The sequence below is a fragment of the Euprymna scolopes genome, chromosome 46 (assembly GCF_053919585.1).
Source record: "Euprymna scolopes isolate OS-2025 chromosome 46, ASM5391958v1, whole genome shotgun sequence".
Lineage (NCBI taxonomy): Eukaryota > Metazoa > Mollusca > Cephalopoda > Sepiida > Sepiolidae > Euprymna > Euprymna scolopes.
Genome location: NC_136527.1, coordinates 19,268,457 through 19,291,133, shown reverse-complemented (window position 1 = coordinate 19,291,133; position 22,677 = coordinate 19,268,457). Strand labels below are relative to the sequence as shown.

Below are 22,677 nucleotides of genomic sequence, written 5' to 3'. Positions count from 1 at the left end.
ATGAAAAATGCAATTACATGGATGAAAAATGCAATTACATGGGTGAAAATTGCAATTACATGGATGAAAATTGCAATTACATGGGTGAAAATTGCAATTACATGGATGAAAAATGCAATTACATGGGTCAAAATTGCAATTACATGGATGAAAATTGCAATTACATCGATGAAAAATGCAATTACATGGATTAAAATTGCAATTACATGGATGAAAATTGCAATTACATGGATGAAAATTGCAATTACATGGGTGAAAATTGCAATTACATGGATGAAAAATGCAATTACATGGATGAAAATTGCAATTACATGGATGAAAATTGCAATTACATCGATGAAAATTGCAATTACATGGGTGAAAATTGCAATTACATCGATGAAAAATGCAATTACATGGATGAAAATTGCAATTACATGGATGAAAATTGCAATTACATGGATGAAAAATGCAATTACATCGATGAAAATTGCAATTACATGGGTGAAAATTGCAATTACATGGGTGAAAATTGCAATTACATGGATGAAAAATGCAATTACATGGGTGAAAATTGCAATTACATGGGTGAAAATTGCAATTACATGGATGAAAATTGCAATTACATCGATGAAAATTGCAATTACATGGATGAAAAATGCAATTACATGGGTGAAAATTGCAATTACATGGGTGAAAATTGCAATTACATGGGTGAAAATTGCAATTACATGGATGAAAATTGCAATTACATCGATGAAAATTGCAATTACATGGATGAAAAATGCAATTACATGGGTGAAAATTGCAATTACATGGGTGAAAATTGCAATTACATGGGTGAAAATTGCAATTACATGGATGAAAATTGCAATTACATGGGTGAAAATTGCAATTACATGGATGAAAAATGCAATTACATGGATGAAAATTGCAATTACATGGATGAAAATTGCAATTACATCGATGAAAATTGCAATTACATGGATGAAAAATGCAATTACATGAGTAAAAATTGCAATTACATGGATGAAAATTGCAATTACATGGATGAAAAATGCAATTACATGGATGAAAATTGCAATTACATGGATGAAAATTGCAATTACATGGATGAAAAATGTAATTACATGGGTGAAAAATGCAATTACATGGATGAAAATTGCAATTACATGGATGAAAATTGCAATTACATGGATGAAAATTGCAATTACATGGATGAAAAATGCAATTACATGGATGAAAATGCAATTACATGGGCGAAAATTGCAATTACATCGATGAAAATTGCAATTACATGGGTGAAAATTGCAATTACATAGGTGAAAATTGCAATTACATGGATGAAAATTGCAATTACATGGGTGAAAATTGCAATTACATGGATAAAAAATGCAATTACATGGATGAAAATTGCAATTACATGGATGAAAAATGCAATTACATGGATGAAAATTGCAATTACATGGGTGAAAATTGCAATTACATGGGTGAAAATTGCAATTACATGGATGAAAAATGCAATTACATGGGTGAAAATTGCGATTACATGGGTGAAAATTGCAATTACATGGATGAAAAATGCAATTACATGGGTGAAAATTGCAATTACATGGGTGAAAATTGCAATTACATGGGTGAAAATTGCAATTACATGGATGAAAATTGCAATTACATGGGTGAAAATTGCAATTACATGGATGAAAAATGCAATTACATGGATGAAAATTGCAATTACATGGATGAAAATTGCAATTACATCGATGAAAATTGCAATTACATGGATGAAAAATGCAATTACATGAGTAAAAATTGCAATTACATGGATGAAAAATGTAATTACATGGGTGAAAAATGCAATTACATGGATGAAAATTGCAATTACATGGATGAAAATTGCAATTACATGGATGAAAAATGCAATTACATGGATGAAAATTGCAATTACATGGGTGAAAATTGCAATTACATGGATGAAAATTGCAATTACATGGATGAAAATTGCAATTACATGGATGAAAAATGCAATTACATGGATGAAAATTGCAATTACATGGGCGAAAATTGCAATTACATCGATGAAAATTGCAATTACATGGATGAAAATTGCAATTACATGGGTGAAAATTGCAATTACATGGATGAAAAATGCAATTACATGGATGAAAATTGCAATTACATGGATGAAAATTGCAATTACATCGATGAAAATTGCAATTACATGGGTGAAAATTGCAATTACATCGATGAAAAATGCAATTACATGGATGAAAATTGCAATTACATGGATGAAAATTGCAATTACATGGATGAAAAATGCAATTACATCGATGAAAATTGCAATTACATGGGTGAAAATTGCAATTACATGGGTGAAAATTGCAATTACATGGATGAAAAATGCAATTACATGGGTGAAAATTGCAATTACATGGGTGAAAATTGCAATTACATGGATGAAAATTGCAATTACATCGATGAAAATTGCAATTACATGGATGAAAAATGCAATTACATGGGTGAAAATTGCAATTACATGGGTGAAAATTGCAATTACATGGGTGAAAATTGCAATTACATGGATGAAAATTGCAATTACATCGATGAAAATTGCAATTACATGGATGAAAAATGAAATTACATGGGTGAAAATTGCAATTACATGAGTAAAAATTGCAATTACATGGATGAAAATTGCAATTACATGGATGAAAAATGCAATTACATGGATGAAAATTGCAATTACATGGATGAAAATTGCAATTACATGGATGAAAAATGTAATTACATGGGTGAAAAATGCAATTACATGGATGAAAATTGCAATTACATGGATGAAAATTGCAATTACATGGATGAAAATTGCAATTACATGGATGAAAATTGCAATTACATGGGCGAAAATTGCAATTACATCGATGAAAATTGCAATTACATGGGTGAAAATTGCAATTACATAGGTGAAAATTGCAATTACATGGATGAAAATTGCAATTACATGGGTGAAAATTGCAATTACATGGATAAAAAATGCAATTACATGGATGAAAATTGCAATTACATGGATGAAAAATGCAATTACATGGATGAAAATTGCAATTACATGGGTGAAAATTGCAATTACATGGGTGAAAATTGCAATTACATGGATGAAAAATGCAATTACATGGGTGAAAATTGCGATTACATGGGTGAAAATTGCAATTACATGGATGAAAAATGCAATTACATGGATGAAAATTGCAATTACATGGATGAAAAATGCAATTACATGGGTGAAAATTGCAATTACATGGGTGAAAATTGCAATTACATGGGTGAAAATTGCAATTACATGGATGAAAATTGCAATTACATGGGTGAAAATTGCAATTACATGGATGAAAAATGCAATTACATGGATGAAAATTGCAATTACATCGATGAAAATTGCAATTACATCGATCTAAATTGCAATTACATGGATGAAAAATGCAATTACATGAGTAAAAATTGCAATTACATGGATGAAAAATGTAATTACATGGGTGAAAAATGCAATTACATGGATGAAAATTGCAATTACATGGATGAAAATTGCAATTACATGGATGAAAATTGCAATTACATGGATGAAAAATGCAATTACATGGATGAAAATTGCAATTACATGGGTGAAAATTGCAATTACATGGATGAAAATTGCAATTACATGGATGAAAATTGCAATTACATGGATGAAAAATGCAATTACATGGATGAAAATTGCAATTACATGGGCGAAAATTGCAATTACATCGATGAAAATTGCAATTACATGGGTGAAAATTGCAATTACATAGGTGAAAATTGCAATTACATGGATGAAAATTGCAATTACATGGGTGAAAATTGCAATTACATGGATAAAAAATGCAATTACATGGATGAAAATTGCAATTACATGGATGAAAAATGCAATTACATCGATGAAAATTGCAATTACATGGGTGAAAATTGCAATTACATGGGTGAAAATTGCAATTACATGGATGAAAAATGCAATTACATGGGTGAAAATTGCAATTACATGGGTGAAAATTGCAATTACATGGATGAAAAATGCAATTACATGGATGAAAATTGCAATTACATCGATGAAAATTGCAATTACATGGATGAAAAATGCAATTACATGGGTGAAAATTGCAATTACATGGGTGAAAATTGCAATTACATGGGTGAAAATTGCAATTACATGGATGAAAATTGCAATTACATGGGTGAAAATTGCAATTACATGGATGAAAAATGCAATTACATGGATGAAAATTGCAATTACATGGATGAAAATTGCAATTACATCGATGAAAATTGCAATTACATGGATGAAAAATGCAATTACATGAGTAAAAATTGCAATTACATCGAAGAAAAATGCAATTACATGGGTGAAAAATGCAATTACATGGATGAAAATTGCAATTACATGGATGAAAATTGCAATTACATGGATGAAAATTGCAATTACATGGATGAAAAATGCAATTACATGGATGAAAATTGCAATTACATGGGCGAAAATTGCAATTACATCGATGAAAATTGCAATTACATGGGTGAAAATTGCAATTACATGGATGAAAAATGCAATTACATGGATGAAAATTGCAATTACATGGGTGAAAATTGCAATTACATGGATGAAAAATGCAATTACATGGATGAAAATTGCAATTACATGGATGAAAATTGCAATTACATGGATGAAAATTGCAATTACATCGATGAAAAATGCAATTACATGGATGAAAAATGCAATTACATGGGTGAAAATTGCAATTACATGGATGAAAAATGCAATTACATGGATGAAAAATGCAATTACATGGATGAAAATTGCAATTACATGGATGAAAATTGCAATTACATGGGTTAAAATTGCAATTACATGGATGAAAATTGCAATTACATGGATGAAAATTGCAATTACATGGGTGAAAATTGCAATTACATGGATGAAAAATGCAATTACATGGGTGAAAATTGCAATTACATGGATGAAAAATGCAATTACATGGGTGAAAATTGCAATTACATGGATGAAAATTGCAATTACATCGATGAAAAATGCAATTACATGGATTAAAATTGCAATTACATGGATGAAAATTGCAATTACATGGATGAAAATTGCAATTACATGGGTGAAAATTGCAATTACATGGATGAAAAATGCAATTACATGGATGAAAATTGCAATTACATGGATGAAAATGTCAATTACATCGATGAAAATTGCAATTACATGGGTGAAAATTGCAATTACATGGGTGAAAATTGTAATTACATGGATGAAAATTGCAATTACATGCCTGAAAATCGTAATTACACAGGTGAAAATTGTGAAAATTGTAATTATAACAGGTTAAAATTTCAATTACAACAGGAGAAAATTGCAATTACACAGGTAAAAATTGAAATTACACAGGTGAAACTTTAGATTAAACAGGTGAACGTTGCAATTAAACAGGTGAAAACAGTAATTAGACAGATGAAAATTGCAATTAAACAGATGAAAATTGTAATTAAACAGGTGAAAATTGTGATTAAACAGGTGAAAATTGTGATTAAACAGATGAAAACTGAAATTACACAGGTGAAAACTGAAATTAAACAGATGAAAATTGTAATTAAACAGATGAAAATTGTAATTAAACAGATGAAAATTGTAATTAAACAGGTGAAAATTGCAATTAAACAGGTGTAAATTACAATTACACAAGTGAAATAAATTAACAAGAAAATTCTTTGATATACTTATAAGCATAAACAAAGACTGTAAACCGGAGATATACATTAAAACATTTACTTTTCGACAGCTAACACCTCCAATAAAGAAGGGTGGTGAAATATTCTTATTCAGCGTAAGGTTCTTTTCATCATGTCGAAAAATAAATTTTTACATTTTTTTTTTAAAGGGATAAGGATTATTGTGTGTACAGTAATCAATGAGATAGTATTGTAGTAATCATTAGTATTGGGGGTTTTGATAGAGTTTCTTACTTAAGAGGGTGGTTTGTCAGGAATTTGTTTATGTTGGACTTGAAGACGTCCAAGTTGTAGTCAGGTGGGAAACAGGCAAGCGGCAGAGAGTTCCACAGGCGAAGCTTTGCTCATGAAATCTATGTTTTGACGTTCCACAGGACGAAGCTTTGCTCATGAAATCTATGTTTTGATTTAGGCACAGATAAAGAGTGGGGCAAATTATTGACAGTGGTTTCAGCTAGACGGGTGTTTTTCGTGAAGGATTCACGGGGGGGGCAGAGATTGGAGCTCAGACGAGCACTTGCCATGGAAGTAACGATAAAACAAAAACAGGCTCGCAACGGTTCTTCTGTGGGAGAGAGGTTGCAGGGTAGAGAAAAGGGCATCCCCCACTAAGCCACGAAGTCTATTTTGTACTCTGTCAAGGCAGGATAGGCTGTTTTTAGCAGCTCCTGCCCAGACATGGCAGCAGTACTCCATCCTTGGACGTACTTGGCTTTTATATAGATAGAGAATTGCATCAGTAGTGAGATATCTTCTGGAGCAGTAGAAGGATCCCATCATCTTTCCAGCAACCTTGGCAACAGACTTGATGTACGTGTTCCATTTCAGATCAGGAGTAAAGGTCAAACCCAGAAGCTTGTCAAAACACGGGGCCTCACCCAGACGAGAGCCATCCATTACAATTGATGCCAGATGGAGATCAGAGCGTTGATGATGTAAGGATAGGAGCTTGGTTTTGGATGCATTAAAGGTAACCAGCACATCTTCCCCCACTGAACCACGCGCTCGAGATCAGAGGAGAGAGAATCAGAGAGAACTTTGTCATTTACAGCCTTTGATGTGTTGCCGTAGATGGTCGTGTTATCAGCATAGATGTCAACGAATGATTTCAGTATGTGTTTAGGGAGGTCATTGATGTAGATCAAGAAGAGAGTTGGGCCCAGGATTGACCCCTGAGGGACTCCAGCATTTATATTGCAGGCCTCCGATTTTTGTCCATCTACCACTACTCTTATGAGCCTATCGGAGAGAAATGATTTAATGATTGAGAAAACATTTCCAGTTATACCATAGCTGGAAATCTTGTGAAGTAGACCCTTATGCCATACTTTGTCGAAGGCCTTTGATATGACAAGAGCAATTGCCCTAGAAAGGAAGCCTTTGTCAAGAGATTCACTAATCCTGTGAGATATAACCGTCAGCACATCTGCGGTAAATCTTGCAGAGCGGAAACCATATTGTGTGTCACTAAGAAGGTTATTCCTGCTGAGGTGGTTGACTATTTCTCTATTTAATATGGATTCCAGCAACTTACTCATAACACACAGGAGACTTATTGGTCTGTACTGAGAGGGAGATGACTTATCATCAGTGAGCGAGATCAGAGATGTGCCACTGTACAGCTCATGCTCGCTATCGATCCAAGTTATGACAACAGGACAATTGCCAGCATCCTTTAAATATATCGCTGGATCGCCACTAATAACAAGGATATGCCCCGGATGATAAAAACAAAAGAGCGAAAAACGAACTGCTATAAAATAAAAATAAATTAAATTAAAAAAATTTAATAAAAAAACGAAAAATATTTAATTTGATTTTGGTTTATTCCTTTTATTTTTCCAATTCAGTCTCGACAAATGGCAATAGTCTTTTCACACTGGAAATATATTTTTGGCAATCAGAAAAATATAAAATCTTGTCAGTTTTGATCATCCGTACTTTGGTTGTGGGTGTAATTGGGCATCAATACAACGGAAGCCCAACAATACCATGCCCACTCTTTGTTGAGGTTAGTAAATAGATCCTTCTCATTGATAACTATGGATCTAATCCCACCATTTATTAACGAAAGAGTAGACTACAATGGTAAGCGAACTAGTCCTTACTTATTTACTTGTATTCCCACTTTATATATGGTCTTTGGTGTGGTTTCAAGGAAGGACAAAACCATATACAGTGAAAAAATATTTGGTCAAAGTTTACTTGTGATTAAGCACTCTTATCAATTTGTCATGAGAAAATCATATGCAGCGAAACTGAAGAGACTTCTGTGTTGTGTCAGTTAGGCATTCAAACTTTTGTTTTATTTCACTCCCGTCTCAAAAATCAAGGGGATCCTTCCTGAGGCTGACATTCAATCTCTATATTTATGAATATTCAAATATTCCATTCTCTCTCACTTATTGATTAGTTAACTACGTTATAACTTTTTGGGGTCACTTGGTCTTACTGGTTTCCAGGAAATGTATTCATCTAGTCTGAGAAAGTAATAGCTTAGCATTGTTATTATAGGCAACACACCTTAGTGAAGGCGAACCAATCCTCATCTAAGTTATACGAAGGATAATTTATTTTGTCTTCAGATACTTTTTTTTTTTAATATTTGATCATGGTTTTCTTGTAGGAGGAAATATTTTCATGCTAGATTATCTCCCTTTTTATGCATTTTCTTTTGTCTTGTTTTTTGTGTGTTTTTGATTTTCTTTTGTGTATATTTTTGTTTATTTTTTGTGTATCTTCTTATTAATTCATTCAAGCTTGATATGGAGCATCCTGCCTGATGCCAAATATTAACCTTCTAACTCAGTATATTGCAAGGGAGAGATCTTTTTAAGATTCTGACCGTCTTTTTAATCAGGTGGGCACTGGCAGATTCTGGGTGTGGTAGCAGGACTCGGCAGCAGCTCAACAAGTCCAGAAGAGACCCAGGCTTGGTTGTACTGTTATATAGGGGTTTCATTAAAAGAGAGTCTTAGAGAGAGAGAGAGAGAGAGAGAGAGTCTTATTAAAAGCACAGTCTTAGAGAGAGAGAGAGAGAGAGAGAGAGAGAGAGAGAGAGAGAGAGAGAGAGAGAGAGAGTCTTATTAAAAGCACAGTCTTAGAGAGAGATGCTTAGAAAGACTCCGAGTTCTAGAGAGGGATGTTGAAAGAGACTTAGAGATTCTGACCGTCTTTTTAAGTACAATCAGGTGGGCACTGGCAGATTCTGGGTGTGGTAGCACGACTCGGCACCAGCTCAACAAGTCCAGAAGAGAACTTGGTTGTACCCTTCTTTCCCAGATCACCTTCCTCTTCTGACCTGAACCAGATGGACTGCTTCATTTGGTTATACGTTGAGAACATCACCAACATGACCTCCCACAACATAATAGCCAGCCTTATCACCGCCATTCACCAGGTATTCGCTGAGCTCCCACCTGCATTGTCAACATGAGCTGGAACAAGTACATTGAGGACATTGCAAAGAGAGAGTACATATCACATACACGCGTTTTTATGCATGAATTTTATTCATTTTGAGTTGACAGATCAACAAGTATACACACACGAGAAGTCACGTTAAAACTATGAAAAGACTTATTTAATTAGATTGTTCTTGATCATTCATCGGCAATAACTGACGGATTCAGTGAGTACGCATGTGTGTAAAGAGACCATGTGCTTCGCTTGTTTAAAGTTTGTTTATTTAACAATTTGGTTATGAAAATGTGTTGTTTTATGTGTGAAAATGTCGGTCATGTTGTTTAAATTAATTACAAAGTAAATAAAGGAAAATGACTTAATAGTGGAAGGTATATCGACGATGGCAAAGAAAACAAATTAATTAACACTGTAACATTTTTTTTAGATTTTTTACACACAGAAAGACACATCTGTTTTGTTTTACAAGCTTACACGAAAGGGAGAGTACACGTCACGTACACGCGTTTTTATAGAAAACAGTCAATCAAATAAGAAGGGAGACAACCCTGAGTAACCTAATTCTAAAACGAACATCATTGCTTAACAGAAGAATGGAGATAACTCTGAGTAACCCAATTCTAAAACACATCATCGCTTAACAGACAAAGGGAGACAACTCTAAATTGCTTACATCACTGAAAAGTACGGGTCAAAGAGAGATTACGCTACAAGCACTAAAAACCGACAACGTTACACATTAATAAATGGATGAGTCTAACCTTCCATGATTCCAAGGCTAATCAGGTCCGTAACAAGCGGCATCATAGAAGGCTGCAAAACAGGCTCGGACAACAAGACATCGATGAATGGATCTGGATCATCATTGCCCTCACCTTCAAAGAGAGCTTTGATTGTCACACAAACCTGGTAAGATAAAGAAATAAAAACTTCATTTAAAATCGCAAAGTAATCAACAACAGGATGTATTATAAACAAAGGGGTCAGAAGAGTTTAAAAAAAAGGGGGGGGTCTAGGGTTTAGGTGGTTAAAAATTTTACCTTTCAAATAAAATCTGCACTTATATGTCAGTTACAAGACTTGGGTGTGAAAAATGTTTTTTTGTTGTTTTTTTAACAAAGGAATCACCACTTATCAAGGCTCAGGGGCCACTCGAGGATAAGGATTAATGAGCGTACAGTAGTCGATGGAAACATGTAGTAATTGTCAGTAGTGGAAATTTGGTAAATTTGATTACTTAAGGGGAACGGCTCATCAAGAACTTGTTTATGTTGGACTTGAAGACAGCCATATTGTAGCCAGTTGGAAAGCAGCAAAAAGGAACAGAGTTCCACAGGCATGCAGTTCTAAGAAAGACGCTTTGTTCATAGAATCTACGTTTAGGTTTAGGCACAGATAAAGAGTGGGGGAAATTATTGATAGCGGTTTCAGGTAGACGAGTGTTTTTCATGAAAGTCAGGCAAAGGGGGACCATAGATTGGAAGCTATTCCAGTCAGCCATAGGGGTACATACAAGAACGTATTACATTTCTGATACAACAGAGTGGTTGGAAGATCCCAGTGAAGACAGTATGGAAGATGAACATAGCTGAGGACAAGTTGTGAGAAAAAGGTCTGAGAGACTTGCATACTAACCATCGGTGTTGTTCACATAGGTTCGTGAACAATCTGAGTTAGGTCATAAGCAATGGAGAAATCGTGAACAAAACCTTCCCTCATCATCTGTCTTGTTTGGGTGGTCTAACGATTCCACGTTGTGAACATTGATATCGAAAGCAGAAAATTCCACTAAGTTAAAGCAAGCAAGAAAAAGGAATTTTCTCATAGAAGTTAAAGGAGTGAAGTCAAAGTAGATATGTCCGTGTCCTTGCCTCCCCACGAGAGCCGAGTAAGACAGAAGATTGATTTTTAATATAGGTAAAAATCAAGCTCCTTAAAAGAGGTACTCTGTATCGGGATTTTTAAAAAAATTCCCTCAGTCTAAAAGGTTTTCTCCTTTACAGGAAGGAAAAGACGACGTGTAGTATCAGAACAGATGCTATGATTTGATCTCCGCTTAGAATGTGTCAGGATATTGCATTATAGACTAGAAATGACACGGAGCATAAAAGCTTATCAGACACAATTTTGGACAGCTGTTCCCTTTTTTTGCAGGTTGTAAATCTGATGAATGTACATCATCATCACCGTAATCATCATCATCATCGTCATCATCGTTGTCATCATCGTTGTCATCATCGTAATCATCATCATCATCGTAATCATCATCATCATTGTAATCATCATCATCATCATCATCATCAACAACAACAATGTGACTCTTCCTCTCCAGAGTTTCCTGTCTCCCATCAGCTGCCTCAGATCTTCAGGTTTACAGTTGGCGTCGTGTGCTATTTGCTGGATGTACGTGGATCTAGGTCATCCTTTGCTTGCGCGTCCGTGTCGTGGAGTCCATAGCAACACATCACTCACCAATTCATGCTTGTTCCTCAGACAATGACCAGCAAATCGTAGGTGTATTTCTCCATTTCTCCGATGGTATTAGATATGGTAGGTAGGTTACCATATATTTAATACTATTCGTAGCATATGGGTGTATGTGCCGTCTAGTTTTCTTTCCAATCTTTTGGTGAGTGTCCAGGTTGTAGCACCGTAAACAAGGACAGACTCTACCACTGCCCTGAAGAACTGCCTTTTCAGTTTGTCAGCCAGTCCCGAAGTCCATACTGAACGCAGCCATCCAATGCGGCCCATGCTTTTGAGATGCGAATTTCGATAGCTCGGATAATATCACCTGTGTAGACGTAGCTCACAGATGTGATGTTATCCTAGCTATCGAAAGGTTACCATAAAGTTGCTGCTTCGTGGGATGATTTTGCCAAGATATATTTAATATTAAAAAAAAAAAAAAAAGTCTCCCACTTAAATATATTTTAATTTATGCAGACTTTTTATTTATTATCATACAGCCAATTCGCTATTGATTATTATATTGTACCCAAAATATAGTATTTTTTTTTTTATTACATTTTCACCCCAAACAAGGCAAATTGCCACTTTGGTGTAGGGGGCTACTATCAGGGGCAACAACTACTGGGGTACTATGTAGGGATTTGGGCAGCAAGGTGTCGGTTCACGTTACACTTGAACTTCTGCATGTCAGTACTGTTGGGGAAGCAGGGACCTGGAATGGAATTCCAGAGTCTTGCGGTTCTGGGGAAGAAACTATTGGAGTAAAAAGATCTTTTACATCTAGGGACCGCTACAGTGTGGGGGTGGGATCTAGTAGCCTGTCGGGTTTGTCGAGGGTGCTCGCGTCGTGGGGGCACAAGTGATTGCAGTTCGTCAGAGCATTCACCACTAAAATACTTGTAGAAAAGGCAGAGGGATGCAACATTTCGTCGATGGGACAGAGGCTGAAGCTTAGATGCCAGTTCAGGGCCTATCAGGTTTGCGACTCTCTTTTGAACCTTGTCAAGGAGCGAGAGACTAGTAGCAGATGCACCAGCCCAGATGTGGCAGCAATACTCCATACATGCGCGAATGGTGGCCTTATAGAGGTACAGGATACTTTCGGGTGTTAGTAGTTTTCTAGCACGGTAGAGAGAGCCTACCTTTCTTGCAGCGGCCCTGGCAATGCCTTCAATGTAATTGTTCCAACTCATGTTTCCTGTGAACGTTAGGCCAAGGAGTTTGAAATACAGATTTATGTGTTTTTCATGGAAATTTTCTTTTTTTTTTTTGCAGTTTTTTTTTTTTTGTAACTAATGTAAAGTAAACCTCTTCTTTTTTTTTTCTTTTCCTGAATATTTTTTTTTTTCACTCTGTATGGTGAGACTAGACAACTATTTTTTTTACAAAGGAGTCACCACTTATCAAGGCTCAGAGGCCACTCGAGGATAAGAGTTAATAAGTGCCAAAACCAAAATGTAGATTCCATGAACAAAGCTTCTTTCTTAGAAGTGCACGCCAGTGGAACTCTCTTCCGTCTGCCTGTTTCCCACCTGACTACAACTTGGATGTCTTCAAGTCCAACATAAACAAATTCCTGATGAACCGCCCCCTTAAGTAAGACACTTTATCAAATCTCCACTCGAGGATAAGAGTTAATAAGTGCCAAAACCAAAATGTTTTTTTTTTCACCCTTTTTCATGCTTGCTCCTCAGACAATGACCGGCAAATCGTAGGCGTCTTTCACTCATGGTATTAGATATGGCAGGTAAGTTGCCATAAAGTTACTGCTTCGTGGGCTGATTTTGCCAAGATATATTTAATATTGTTCTTAGCATAGGGTTAGTGCCAACTGACACAACATCAAAATAAGGGTGACGTTAGTAGAAACTAAGGCATAGATTGGTAGCGGCCGATGTTTATGCATCGATACCCAAAAATCATGCTGTCGGTGCATACACTATTGAAAAAGCATACTACTTATAAAAGTTATAACATTTCATTTTTCTTTATAAAAATGAATAAAATATTAAAACATTTACTTTATAATAATAATAATAACATACATAATAACTCTATATATAAAAGTGAAATTGTCTGTGTGTGTGTCTGTGTGTGTACATACGGGTATACACTTAAAAACAAGTCTCCCAATTATAAAAGGCCACTCAGAATTGCCCATTTGTAAACTTAAATATATTTTAATTTATGCAGACTTTTTATTTATTATTATACAGCCAATTCGCTATTGATTATTATATTGTACCAGAAATGTAAATTTTTTTTTCATTTTTTGCAGTTTTTTTGTTTTTTGTAACTAATGTAAAGTAAACCTCTTCTTTTTTTTTTTCTTTTCCTGAATATTTTTTTTTTCACTCTGTATGGTGAGACTAGGCAACCATTTTTTTTTACATAGGAGTCGCCACTTATCAAGGCTCAGAGGCCACTCGAGGATAAGAATTAATAAGTGCCAAAACCAAAATGTAGATTCCATGAACAAAGCTTCTTTCTTAGAAGTGCACGCAAGTTGAACTCTCTTCTGTCTGCGTGTTTCCCGCCTGACTACAACTTGGATGTCTTCAAGTCCAACATAAACAAATTCCTGATGAACCGCCCCCTTAAGTAAGACACTTTATCAAATCTCCACTCGAGGATAAGAGTTAATAAGTGCCAAAACCAAAATGTTTTTTTTTTCACCCTTTTTCATGCTTGCTCCTCAGACAATGACCGGCAAATCGTAGGCGTCTTTCCCTCATGGTATTAGATATGGCAGGTAGGTTGCCATAAAGTTACTGCTTCGTGGGCTGATTTTGCCAAGATATATTTAATATTGTTCTTAGCATAGGGTTAGTGCAAACTGACACAACATCAAAATAAGGGTGACGTTAGTAGAAACTAAGGCATAGATTGGTAGCGGCCGATGTTTATGCATCGATACCCAAAAATCATGCTGTCGGTGCATACACTATTGAAAAAGCATACTACTTATAAAAGTTATAACATTTTATTTTTCTTTATAAAAATGAATAAAATATTAAAACATTTACTTTATAATAATAATAATAACATACATAATAACTCTATATATAAAAGTGAAATTGTCTGTGTTTGTGTCTGTGTGTGTACATACGGGTATACACTTAAAAACAAGTCTCCCAATTATAAAAGGCCACTCAGAATTGCCCATTTGTAAACTTAAATATATTTTAATTTATGCAGACTTTTTATTTATTATTATACAGCCAATTCGCTATTGATTATTATATTGTACCAGAAATGTAAATTTTTTTTTCTTTCTTTGCAGCTTTTTTGTTTTTTGTAACTAATGTAAAGTAAACCTCTTCTTTTTTTTTTTCTTTTCCTGAATATTTTTTTTTTTCACTCTGTATGGTGAGACTAGGCAACCATTTTTTTTTACATAGGAGTCGCCACTTATCAAGGCTCAGAGGCCACTCGAGAATAAGAGTAAATAAGTGCCAAAACCAAAATGTAGATTCCATGAACAAAGCTTCTTTCTTAGAAGTGCAAGCCAGTGGAACTCTCTTCCGTCTGCCTGTTTCCCGCCTGACTACAACTTGGATGTCTTCAAGTCCAACATAAACAAATTCCTGATGAACCGCCCCCCCTTAAGTAAGACACTTTATCAAATCTCCAATACTAACGATTACTACAATACTATCCCATTGATTACTGTACATGCAATAACCCTTATCCCCGAGTGGTTTTCAGGCCTTGATCAGTGGTGACCTCCATATAAAAAAAAAAGAGTGTACAGTGGTCAATGATGTAGTAATTGTTAGTATGGAAATTTGGTAAATTGGATTACTTAGGAGGAACGGCTCATGAAGAACTTGTTTACATTGGACTTGAAGACGACCATATTGTAGTCAGCCGGAAAGCAGGCAAATGGAAGAGAGTTCCACAGGGGTGCAGTTCTAAGAAAGAAGCTTTTTTTCATGGAATCTACATTTAGGTTTAGGTACGGATAAAGAGTGGGAGAAATTATTGATAGTGTTTTCAGTAAGACGAGTGTTTCTCGTGAAAGTTTGGTGAGGGAGGACCATAGATTGGAGCTCAGACGAGCACTTGCCATGGAAATAATGATAAAGCAGAGACAGGCCTGCAATGTCTCTTCTGTGAGAAAGAGGTTGCAGGGAAGAGAAAAGGGCATCCCCACTCGGCTACGAAGTCTATTTTGAACTTTGTCAAGGCAGGATAAGGTCTTTCTAGCAGCACCAGATGTAGCAACAGTATTCCATCCTTGGGTGTACCTGTAAAATTGCATAGAAGGATCCCACCATTTTCCCAGCAACCTTGGCAACAGATTTGATGTAAATGTTCCATTTCAGATCAGCAGTAAAGAACAAGACCAGAATCTTGTCAAAACATAGAGCCTCCCAAAGCTGAGAGTCATTCATTTCAATTGATGCCAGATGGGGATCAAAGCGTTGATGATCATTACCAAATTTCTGTTTCCACATACACTCAAAAAGAGAATTTTCCCCTAAAGATCATCTGATTACAATGAAACCTGAGCACATGACGTCATCTTCCAAACAAAACCGAGCAGACAGTTAGTTACATCGGGTTCAAATCTCTTGGGAAGACAATAGAAGTGGTTCTAAATTTCTATGTTGCCCCACCTCCCTCTATGTAAGCCATGAGGGTAGAACCCTCTTAAAACTTCAAATACGTATTTTCAATTTTAAGTTTCCAGACTTTTTTTTCATATGGGCACCTTTTATTGATAGTACGCACATGAAACTCTAGTTCCCTTCAAAGTAATCTCCTCCGACTGCAATGCACTTGTCATGCCGTTCCAACAACTTGTCTAAGGTTTTCTTTGAGACTAGCAGAGTTTCCCAGCGTTGCCCAGGTGTTTAGAAAATATAGTAATCATCCCCATGCTCAAAACAATAGTAGCGGCGTTGCCCGGGTGGGTGTACGTGCTGTGGTAAAAAAAAAAATGGTTGTAGATGAGGTAGAGGGATCAAAACAACAATAGGCAGAGGTGTTAAAAAAAAAAAAGTTGAGAACGTTGAAATTAAGGCTAGTCAATCGAAAAAAGAGGACGACATGCAAAAAAAAAAATGCCAACGCAAAATGGCAACGAGTTTAGGATGAAGGAAGTAATGTTTCGGGCCTATTTTTCGACATGTGTCGCGCAAAGGGTCGAAGTGTAAAATGATACCAGTTTGGTCAGGTTCCGTCACCTCTGTCGAAAGTTTTTGCGAGACATACAAACACACACACACATTTTGCCTTTTATATATAAGACTAGCATAGGTGCCCGGCGTTACCCGTGTGTTTGTCGGTGTAAAAGAAAAAAAAAGGAGGTAGGCTGGAACCCGAAGCCTTGAGGTAGAGATGGAAAAGAAAGTGAAAAACCCTGACATGTTACCGTTCAGCTACAACGGACAGGAAGTGAAAAGCGTTTTAATTAAACGATTAAAAAGTTAAGTGACAGGAGCGTGAATTTAATGAGGTCAAACATCACGCCATAAGGTATGAACCCCACCACCCCCACTTTGGCTGGGAGGCAGTTTTTTTTTGGTTTTGTTTCCCCAAAATGATGGGGGAAAACCAGCTCCGCATAAAAAGGGGAGTGTCCAAATGAATAGCAATTGTCTGATATAAGGGGTTTCTTCTGCATTGATCAAAGCTGATTGCTTTTCTTGATGTCTCGGCACTAAAGGTCTAAAACACGCTTTCATTTTCACAATTTCACTTTTTTATACAGAAAAGCCAAAGAAACGTGAGAGATGAAAAAATATTGTGAAAATAGCATGTAAAAGTTGCTCAAATAAAAGATACATGCACACTCCTTTCGTAAATTGGAGATATTATAATCTAGGTAGCATATAAAAAATTCTAAGAAACAGGGACCCCACCCCGAGTGCCTTTGATGGACATACACAAAAAATGCATACACATAATAACACACATTTTGCTTTTATATATATAGACTAGCAAGGGGTACCCGGCGTTGCCCGGATGTTTAGAGGTGTGTGTGGTTTTGGGTAAATCAAAACTCCGGGGGGGGGGTAAAATTTTTAAAATAATGTTTTGGCAGGTAAGTATGAGGATCGAACCCGAACCCTGGAGGCAAAGTTGTAAATTAAAGTGTGAAAAAAAAACGTGCGACGTTAACAATTAGGCCACCACGAGATGCTAACGGAAACATGTTTGAATTAGCAGGTGCACGTTTTAATGACTTAATGAGGTCAACTTTTGACTGCGGGGTAGCATTTCATTTAGTGCGGGAATGCTTTTTTTTTTCCCCCAAGACGTTGGGGGTAGGGGGAAACATTATAGGAAAGTGCCTAACCTACATGCGGCGAGCGAAAACTGTTGAATATTTATCTTCCCGAAGTTAAGCAAATTAAATAGACAGGCGAGCTTTGTTGTTAACTCTGAGATATTACGATTTATATGTGATATAAAAAGTTTTTAAAAGTTGTTAGGCAATCGACCGCTTCTCTGAAAGAAGCCTTTTGTAGACATACAGAAAAAGCGAACACACATACAAACATTTTCGCTTTTATATTTATAGATTAGCGAATAACGAAAAGTCACCAGGAGTAATATCTGGACCATAGGGAGGGTGAGGAAGTGTCTTGATGCCCATCTTGGTCAAATAGTCTGTGACAAAGATGGAATTTTGAACTGGTGCATTGTCCTGGTGGAAATATTTTTATGAATACAGTAAGGTGCTCGTCTGAACTCCAATCTCTGGTCCCCCCCTCGCTAATCTTTCATGAAAAACACCCGTCTAGCTGAATCCACTGTGAAAAATTTCCCCCACTCTATATCTGTGCCTAAATCAAAACGCGGATTCCATGAACAAAGCTTCTTTCTTAGAACTGCACGCCTGTGGAACTCTGTTCCGTCTGCCTGCTTCCCACCGGACTACAACTTGGATGTGTTCAAGTCCAATGTTAACAAATTCCTAATGAACCGCCCCCTTAAGTAAACACTTCATCAAATCTCCACACTAACGTAATGTAGTTGCAATAACCCTTATCCCTGAGTGGCTTCCGGGCCTTGATAAGTGGTAATCAATGTGTAAAAAAAAAAAAAAGAAAAAAAAAAGAAGACTAACAGCAGGTTCAGTATTCAACAAACTCAAAACTCATTTTGTAATTTCAAAAATTTAAAAACATTCACCTGATCCGGTTGTTCGAGAAAGAGGAATAATTTCTGAAGAAGTTCTTTACTGTACGACCTGGAAAAGAAAGAAAGGCGAAAAACTCAGAAATAATTTATTTCGACTAAATTACATTAAATTCAAAATTATATTTGGTAGAATTATGAAACATGATTAAATTAATAAGTTGTTTTTGTTAATTTGTTATTAATTATTATTTTGTTAATTTTTGTTAAGTTAATAAGTTGTTGTTTTCCGATAGCTAGGATAGCATCACCTCTGTGAGCTACGTCTACACAGGTGATATTAGAGTAGATAGTAGAGTCTGTCCTTGTTTACGGTGCTACAACCTGGGCACTCACCAAAAGATTGGAAAGAAAACTAGACGGCACATACACCCGTATGCTACGAATAGTATTAAATATATTTTGGCAAAATCATCCCACGAAGCAGCAACTTTATGGTAACCTACCTACCATATCTAATACCATCAGAGAAAGACATCTACGATTTGCTGGTCACTGTCTGAGGAGCAAGCATGAATTGGTGAGTGATGTGTTGCTATGAACTCCACGACATGGACGCGCAAGCAAAGGACGACCTAGATCCACCTACATCCAGCAAATAGCACACAACGCCAACTGTGAACCTAAAGATTTGAGGCGGCTGATGGAAGACAGGAAACTCTGGAGAGGAAGAGTCACATTGATGGTGATGATGATGATGACGATAATGATGATGATGATGATGATGACAACAGCGATGAATTAGAAAGATAAGAAGAATGAGATATAAAAGTAGAAGAAAGAGAAAAAAGAAGAATATAAGTGGAAGATTACGATGATGACAATGATGATGATGATGATGATGACGATGACGATGACGATGATGATGATGATTACGATGTAAACATACAGATATACACGCATGTACACACATATATATATACACACACACATATACACACACATATATATATATGTGCACACATACACATACACACATATATACACACATATATAGACACACACCCACACACACACGCACATATACGCACACACACACATATACAGGCACACATATATAGACACACACACACACATACATATACACACACGCACATATACGCACATACACACATGCAGCTATATACACACACACATATATACACACACACACACACATTATTATTATTACGGGGGTACCGTGTTCGGACTCCAGCTAGGCTTTGGGACATAGTTGCTGATTCTCTGTTTTCAAAACAATAATAAAGGGTTGGGTTCGAGACTCCTAACAAACGGTTCCCCAGTTCGATACCAAACACCTGAAGAAGGCCGGAGGGAAAAACGGCCGAAACGTTGTGACGATAACAACCAAGATGAGGAAGTCAGTCCGACAATCTCAATCAATGAAAACACCTCATCTCAAAAATACAGACAATTACTTATTGTAGGAACCTCAGATAAATGTAACCCGGATATAAGAGACTTCTTTTTTCTCGATGCACCCCCAACATTCTTATATCCGGGTTATACTGTACGTTAACACAGGCTCTAATTTGGGACCAGAGAAAGTCTATCTTATATCCGGGTTTTCTTAGATTCGGGTCTCTTATATCCGGATTACTCTGTATAAATATTTGAATTCTGGCTAGTCTAGCCACACTTAAGACCTGTGATACAGTCAAACAGTGTTTTATGGAGGACTAGATAGAGCACTTTCATTTAAGTATATTGCCTGCTCATTACTTAGCGTAATGCAAAGCTCTTTGTGAATAAACAAACAGAGCACTTTAAGAGTGGCGATCAATGTTTTTATGAAAGCATTGCAGATATGGTTCATGAGTGCTGATCCCTTGAATGGTTGTAGGTTCAATTATGACGAGATCCCTGGCGACATCAGATGGTCTTGTTTTTCAAATAGAGGAAGAGAGGGCAGAAGAGGGGGGGTGTTGATATCTGATTGGGACCAAACAGAAATGTCTATGGGATTTTGTCAGAAAGAGAGAAAACAAATAATAATTGTTTTATCTCATTTGCTGTTATATATCTATCAACAACGGAAAGGTTGTTTTTAAAATCTCTGTTGAGCGAGATGAAGAATGGGGGTCAAAAAGTAGGGGTCACCGCCAGGCATTGTTCGACCTGGGTGACTAATCATGCCTAATTGGTAACAAGTAAAAAACCTCAGTTGGTAGAGATAAGCTCTAAAAGAAAAAGAAAGAATAACTCCAAAAGGGTGGAAGGAGGAATTACTGATTTGATAAAAACGATTGGCTTTTTAGAGTTAGGGTCCTTTTTACTGACTGGCATTCAAGGCGTCCACATCGCTCTCACCCCGCCTGGGGTGGGGGGGGGGCGAAACCTCATAAGAGCTAAGTTGAAAAGCTCTTGTTCTTAGCTGGGAAATTAATTAGAGGAACTTAACCTGCATCATGAAGCTTGGATCAAAGAACTCGACTATAACAAGTGTAGAACGATTTATGAATAATTATTTTGTTTCGTTATATAAAAATGTCCCAGAGTTTTTCCTTGTTTCTCGATTGCCTGCCTGAATGAAGATGCAGTTTATTTCAGGTATGCCCTGATGCCAGATGAGGAAAGAGATAGACTGGATCCAGCACGAAGCCAGAGTGACGGCCAAAATCGACAATGTTGCCACACGGACTTAGGGTCATGCACATTTCGCGTGCTCTGAGCAGCAGAAGATATTTTCCAGTGACCAGTGAGAGTTTGGTCACCCTTGAGGAGTCCACCACTAGACAAGTAAGGATGTAGCCCTGCTGGGTTGCATCTATGGTCCTGTGAGCTGGGAGCGACGATCACGGCCAGAAGTACATCACAAGTATGCTCCCGTGAACCAGGATAGCGACGGATGCGGCCCGGCCCTCAGACGGGGAGGGGGTTAGGGTTATACGATTCCTGACTTGGAATCAGTGCTATGCTTAGCGCACCGAATAGCTATGATACGGCAAAACACTATATATCTGATATTTCCCCAAAACCTCTGGTCTTGATGGAGGGGAGACTAAAACTTGCTGCTATGATTTCCCATGATCTGAAATAACAGCAAGGGGAGACTTGATTCCAAATATTTCTCATATGCTATATCTCCTCTCCTTTGGAAATGGGGTAAGATTATGAATATCTCCAGTATCAAACAATTCTTATACAGTGTGAAATTTACCGTATATTTCAGCATATAAGGCGACCGTCAGATAAGACGAGGTACAAATTTGGATCAAATTTTAATAAATTTATCATCTATCGGTTTTGTATAAGACGATTGCTAGATCACGAAACCAGGTTTGTTTAGACTAGGCTAAAGATTGCAACACCCGGTATCTTATGAAATATTACATTCATTAACTCTTATGCTTAGGTAGCTTTCAGACCTTGATAAACGGTGACTCCCTCGTAAAACAAGTGAAGCATGCATGGTCCCACGTGAGTGCACAGTGAACGAGGCCTAAAAAAATGACAAAGTTCAGCATTAGACCCCCCCCCCTCATTTAGCCCCAAAAGTCCCCAATGTAAAATCCTGGTGAAAATTAAAAAACCATACAATTTTAGGCTTTAACATATGTAAATTTGAGTTATGAAATGACTAAGTCAATCATTCCCCCGCCTCTGATTTAGCCCCAAAAGTCCCCAAGGCCTTAACATATGTAAACTTGAGTTCTGAAATGACTAAGTCCATCACACCACCCCTCATTTAGCCCCAAATGTCCCCAAGGCCTTAACATATTTAAATTTAAGTTCAGCACCATGCAAAACTGCTAAATAGACATACACAGAAAATTTTGGACAAATATGGTAAAATAGTCCCAAAAATCGAGTGTTTTTATTTGCCCTTTAATATCGGTTGTGTAAACTGCTAACTGCTAA

General features: G+C 36.6%; 1 protein-coding gene across 3 annotated transcripts in view; it reads right to left on the bottom strand.

The window, feature by feature from the left end:
• Positions 1-22,677, bottom strand: part of LOC145270497 (transmembrane and coiled-coil domain-containing protein 4-like) — a 252,081-nt gene that overhangs the window by 112,696 nt on the left and 116,708 nt on the right. For all 3 annotated transcript variants that reach the window (XM_080126157.1, XM_080126159.1, XM_080126158.1), the window contains exons 3-4: positions 18,811-18,868; positions 9,954-10,098 (exon numbers count right to left, since the gene is read on the bottom strand). In XM_080126157.1, the coding sequence (XP_079982283.1) occupies positions 9,954-10,098; positions 18,811-18,868 (203 nt within the window). The remainder of the gene's footprint in view (positions 1-9,953; positions 10,099-18,810; positions 18,869-22,677) is intronic.